Consider the following 5,992-nt stretch of genomic DNA (forward strand, 5'->3'; position numbering starts at 1 on the left):
TATTGATGTTATTAATGTTGCTATTTATACAAAGTACATATGCATTGAGCTAAACACACTACATGGGTTTACATTTAATCATTGCACATAGAACTTTTCTGTAGTTCCCATTTCCTTTAAGAAGTGTTTCTCAAAGCAAAAATACTGAAAAGTGATAAAGAAGTTGGAGACTTCTAGGGTGGAGTAAGGTATTTTAGCATTAGAAGTCATGAGCATGCCTGTTTCTACATGTAGCAATGCGTGTTTTCATGCATAGTTTAATAAAATCTGTAATATGTCAGGCAGACTTTGAGACTTCTTTATTATAGGTTCCACCAGTTGCACAGGATGAAAATAAGAATCTAGTAGTCTACAGTTTCCAGAAACAATACCTCTCATAAAAGCAAAAATCCAAGAGCTCCTATCTCCTGGATACTCCACTGCCTGAAACATGTTCATGTCTAATAATGCCTGTTTGGTGCCTAGTTCTTTCTGGCTTACTGGTATTCCAGGGCTGCAATCCCTGCACATCTGGCTCTCCATCCCCTTCAGCTCTATGTACCTGGTGGCTATAGTGGGGAATGTGACTATCCTGGCAGTGATAAAGGTGGAACGCAGCCTGCACCAACCCATGTACTTCTTCCTGTGCATGTTGGCTGTCATTGACTTGGTCCTTTCAACGTCTACCATGCCCAAACTACTAGCCATCTTCTGGTTTGGTGCCCACAACATTGACCTGGATGCCTGCTTGGCTCAGATGTTCTTCATCCACTGCTTTGCCACTGTTGAGTCAGGAATCTTCCTTGCCATGGCTTTTGATCGCTATGTGGCCATATGTGACCCATTACGCCACACCTTGGTGCTCACTCATGCAGCAGTGGGTCGTTTGGGCTTGGCTGCCCTCTTCCGTGGAGTACTCTACATTGGGCCTCTGCCTCTGATGATTCGCCTGAGGCTGCCTCTTTACCGGACCCAAATCATTGCCCATTCCTATTGTGAGCACATGGCCATAGTTACCTTAGCATGTGGTGACACAACAGTCAACAACTTGTATGGAATGGGAATTGGCTTCCTGGTATTGATCCTAGATTCATTAGCTATCACTGCCTCATATGTGATGATTTTCAGGGCTGTAATGGGGTTGGCCACCCCAGAGGCTAGACTTAAAACTCTAGGGACATGTAGTTCTCACATTTGTGCCATTCTTGTCTTCTATATCCCCATTGCTGTTTCTTCTCTCACTCACCGCTTTGGCCATCATGTGCCTCCTCATATCCATATCCTTTTGGCCAACTTTTACCTCCTCATTCCACCCATTCTCAACCCAGTTGTCTATGCTGTCCGTACCAAACAGATTCGAGAGAGACTTCTCTACATTCTTAAGGCAGGGTCTCAACCCAAGTGACTGTTCTGCATCTGTGGGGCATACAGATAGTGATGGCAGAAAAACGCTGAAGAAGCCTATGCAGTGACACTCATGCAACTAGGTCTTTCTTACCTGAAGTGTGGTGATAAAGGTCTAAGAAGAATGCTAGATTATATTCCACTTCACTGTGGATTTTCTCAAAGTGGAGAGCAGAATTTCTGAATGGGGAAATAGATATGAGTTTTTATACAGTATCCCTTTTTCATATTTGACACAAAATTAATTGCAAGACCACAGAAGTAGGATTGAGATTATTTTAATATCATTTAAATTCAATTTGCCAACATATAACATCCAGTCCTCATCTCATCATGTGCCTTTGGCAGTGCCTGTCACCCAGTTACCCTACCCCCCGTCTACCTCCTCTCCTGCAACCCTTTGTTTCCCAGAGTTAGGAGTGTCTCACAATTTGTCTTCCTCTCTAACTTCCCCACTCAGTTTCCCTCCTTTCCCTTATGGTCCCTTTTACCATTTCTTATGTTCCACATATGAGTGAAACCATATGATAATTGTCTTTCTGCAACTGACTTATTTCAATCAGCATAATACCCTCCAGTTCCATCCATGTTGATGTACATGGTAATTATTCATCCTTTCTGATGGCTGAGTAATATTCCATTATATATATATAATAAAATATATAATATGTATATGCCACATCTTTTTATGCCACGTCTTTATCCATTCATCTTTCTTTGATTTTTTTTTATTTTTTTAAGATTTTATTTATTTTCTCATAGAGACAGAGACAGAGAGAGAGAGAGAGAGAGTCAGAGACACAGACAGAGGGAGAAGCAGGCTCCATCCAGAGAGCCCAACATGGGACTCGATCCTGGAACTCCAGGATCACACCCCGGGCTGGAGGCGGCACTAAACCACTGAGCCACCAGGGCTGCCCCTTTCTTTGATATTTTTGATAAAAGATTTCTAGATTCTCTATGGATAATGTTTTGCACAATTTGTAAAAGACAATTATACTCTAACACCTTCTTGAAGACAATTTACAAATTGTTAGCAAAGATTTGGCAAAATTCTACTGCATTGGCAAGCTTTCCAAGGTTTTTGGCTTGCCCCAGGATAGACTTTCATTGAGGATGAAGGCAACATGAATGTGAGAAATCTTTATCTAATAGGACATGGAGTGGAACCTTCCTGCCCACAGGAGTTAAAGTTCTTTTTTTTTTTTAATTTTTTTTAAAGTTCTTTTTTTTATACAAAGTTATTTTTTATTGGTGTTCAATTTGCCAACATATAGAATAACACCCAGTGCTCATCCCATCAAATGCCCCCCTCAGTGCCTGTCACCCAGTCACCCTCACCTCCCGCACATCTCCCCTTCCACCACCCCTAGTTCATTTCCCAGAGTTAGGAGTCTCATTTCTCATTCACACAAGTATCATTGTTCTTTTTAAATTTTTTGTGTATTTTTTTTTGGAGTTCGCTTTGCCAACATGTAACACCCAGTGCTCATCCCGTTAAGTGCCCCCCTCAGTGCCCATCACCCAGTCACCCATCCCTCTGGCCACCTCCCCTTCTACCACCCCTTGTTCGTTTCTCAGAGTTAGGGGTCTCTCATGTTCTGTCACCCTCTCTGATATTTCCCACTCATTTTCTCTCCTTTCCCCTTTATTCTCTTTTGCTATTTTTTATATTCCCCATATTATTGAAACCATATAATGTTTGTCCTTCTCCGATTGACTTATTTCACTCAGCATAATATCCTCCAGTTCTAACCACATTGAAGCAAATGGTAGGTATTTGTTGTTTCTAAAGGCTGAGTAATGCCACTACTAATGGCTTCCTCTAATGGCTGTATTCCATTCTATACATAGACCACATCTGCTTTATCTATTCATCTTTCAATAGACAACAAGGCTCCTTCCACAGTTTGGCTACTGTCGACATTGCTGCCATAAACACTGGGGTGCAGGTGTCCTGCCGTTTCACTGCATCTGTATCTTTGTGATAAATCCCCAGTAGTGCAATTGCTGGGTCATAGGGTAGCTATTTGTAACTCTTTGAGGAACCTCCACACAGTTTTCCAGAGTGGCTGCACCAGTTCACATTTCCACCAACAGTGCAAGAGGGTTCCACTTTCTCCGCATCCTCTCCAACATTTGTGGTTTCCTGCCTTGTTAATTTTCCCCATTCTCACTGGTGTGAGGTGGTATCTCATTGTGGTTTTGATTTGTGTTTCCCTGATGGCCAGTGATGTGGAGCATTTCCTCATGTGCTTGTTGGCCATGTCTAGGTCTTCCTCTGTGAGATTTCTGTTCATGTCTTTTGCCCATTTCATGATTGGATTGTTTCTTTGATGTTGAGTTTAATAAGTTCTTTATAGATCTTGGATACTAGCCCTTTCTCTGATAGATCATTTGCAAATATCTTCTCCCATTCTGCAGATTGTCTTTTCATTTTGTTGACTGTTTCTTTTGCTGTGCAGAAGCTCTTTATCTTAAGTGCAAATAGTTCATTTTTGCTTTTCTCTTGCCTTCATGGATGTATCTTGCAAGAAGTCGCTGTGGCCAAATTCAAAAAGGGTGTTGCCTGTGTTCTCTAGGATTTTGATGGATTCTTGTCTCCCATTTAGATCTTTCATCCATTGTGAGTTTATCTTTGTGTATGGTGTAAGAGAATGGTCTAGTTTCATTCTTCTGCATGTGGATGTCCAATTTTCCCAACACCATTTATTGAAGAGACTGTCCTTTTTTCCAGTGGATAGTCTTTCCTGTTTTGTCAAATATTAGTTGACCAAAGAGTTGAGGGCCCATTTCTGGATTCTCTATTCTGTTCCATTGATCTATGTGTCTGCTTTTGTGCCAGTATCACACTGTCCTGATGATCACAGCTTTGTAGCACAACCTGAAATCCAGCATTATGATGCCCCTGGCTCTGGTTTTCTTTTTCAATATTTCCCTGGCTATTCAGGGTCTTTTCTGATTCCACACAAATCTTAAGATGATTTGTTCCAAGGCTCTGAAGAAAGTCCATGGTATTTTGATAGGGATTGCATTGAATGTGAAAGTTTCCCTGGGTAGCATAGACATTTTCACAATATTAATTCTTCCAATCCATGAGCATGGAATATTTTCCCATCTCTTTGTGTCTTCCTCAATTTCTTTCAGAAGTGTTCTATAGTTTTTAGGGTATAGATCCTTTACCTCTTTGGTTAGGTTTATTCCTAGGTATCTTATGGTTTTGGGTGCAATTGCAAGTGGGATTGACTCCTTAATTTCTCTTTCTTCAGTCTCATTGTTAGTGTATAGAAATGCCGCTGATTTCTGGGCATTGATTTTGTATCCTGCCACACTGCCAAATTGCTGTAGGAGTTCTAGCAATCTTGGGGTGGAGTCTTTTAGGTTTTCTATGAACAGTATCATGTCATCTGCAAAGAGGGAGAGTTTGACTTCTGCCTTGCCGATTCGAGTGCCTTTTATTTCTTGTCTGATTGCTGAGGCTAGGACTTCTAGTACTATGATGAATTGCAGTGGTGAGAGTGGACATCTCTGTCTTGTTCCTGATCGTAGGAGAAAGGCTCTCAGTTTTTCCCCATTGAAAATGATATTTGCTGTGGGCTTTTTGTAAATGGAATCCAATCATAAAATGGGCAAAAGACATGAATAGAAATTTCACCAAAAAGACCTACATGGGATGCCTGGGTGGCTCAGCAGTTGAGCACCAGCCTTTCAGCCCAGGGCATGATCCTGGAGACCCGGGATTGAGTCCCACATCAGGCTCCCTGCAGGGAGCCTGCTTCTTTCTCTCTGTGTGTGTGCGCGTCTGTGTGTGTTTGTGTGTGTCTCTCTCTGTGTGTGTGTGTCTCTCTGTGTGTGTGTGTCTCTCTGTGCTGTGTGTGTGTCTGTCTCTGTGTGTGTGTCTCTGTGTGTTGTGTGTGTGTGTGTCTGTCTCTCATGAATAAATAGATAAAATCTTTTTAAAAATACCTACATGTCGCCAACAAGCACATGAGAAAATGCTCTGCATCACTGGCCATCAGGGAAATACAAATCAAAACCACAATGAGATACCACCTCACACCAGTGAGAATAGGGAAAACTAACAAGACAGGAAACAACAAATGTTGGAGAGGATGCGGAGAAAAGGGAACCCTCTTACACTGTTGGTGGGAATGTGAACTGGTGCAGCCACTCTGGAAAACTGTGTGGAGGTTCCTCAAAGAGTGAAGAATAGATCTGCCCTACGACCCAGCAATTGCACTGCTGGGGATTTACCCCAAAGATGCAGATACAGTAAAATGCTGGGACACCTGCACCCCAAAATTTATAGCAGCAATGTCCACAATAGCCAAGCTGTGGAAGGAGCCTTGGTGTCCACTGAAAGATGAATGGATAAAGCAGATGTGGTCTATATATACAATGGAGTATTAGCCATTAGAAACAACAAATACCCACCATTTGCTTCAATGTGGATAGAACTGGAGGGTATTATGTGGAGCGAAATAAGTCAATCAGAGAAGGACAAACATGTGGTTTCACTCATATAGGAAATATTAAGAAATAGTGAAAGGGGATAAAGGGGAAAGGAGAGAAAATGAGTGGGGAAAAATCAGAGTGTGACAAAACATGA

General features: G+C 41.8%; 1 protein-coding gene across 1 annotated transcript; it reads left to right on the plus strand.

The window, feature by feature from the left end:
- Window positions 1-430: 430 nt before the first annotated feature.
- Window positions 431-1,384, plus strand: LOC129506530 (olfactory receptor 52M1-like). The gene has a single exon (XM_055320294.1). It carries the CDS (start codon window positions 431-433, stop codon window positions 1,382-1,384), a length of 954 nt encoding a protein of 317 aa, XP_055176269.1.
- The last annotated feature ends 4,608 nt before the right edge of the window (window positions 1,385-5,992 follow it).

This window comes from Nyctereutes procyonoides, unplaced genomic scaffold, assembly GCF_905146905.1.
Source record: "Nyctereutes procyonoides isolate TBG_1078 unplaced genomic scaffold, NYPRO_anot_genome, whole genome shotgun sequence".
NCBI lineage: Eukaryota > Metazoa > Chordata > Mammalia > Carnivora > Canidae > Nyctereutes > Nyctereutes procyonoides.

Coding starts and splice junctions, on each gene's coding strand:
- LOC129506530 (XM_055320294.1), top strand. CDS start 431: ATGTTCATGTCTAATAATGCCTGTTTGGTGCCTAGTTCTTTCTGGCTT.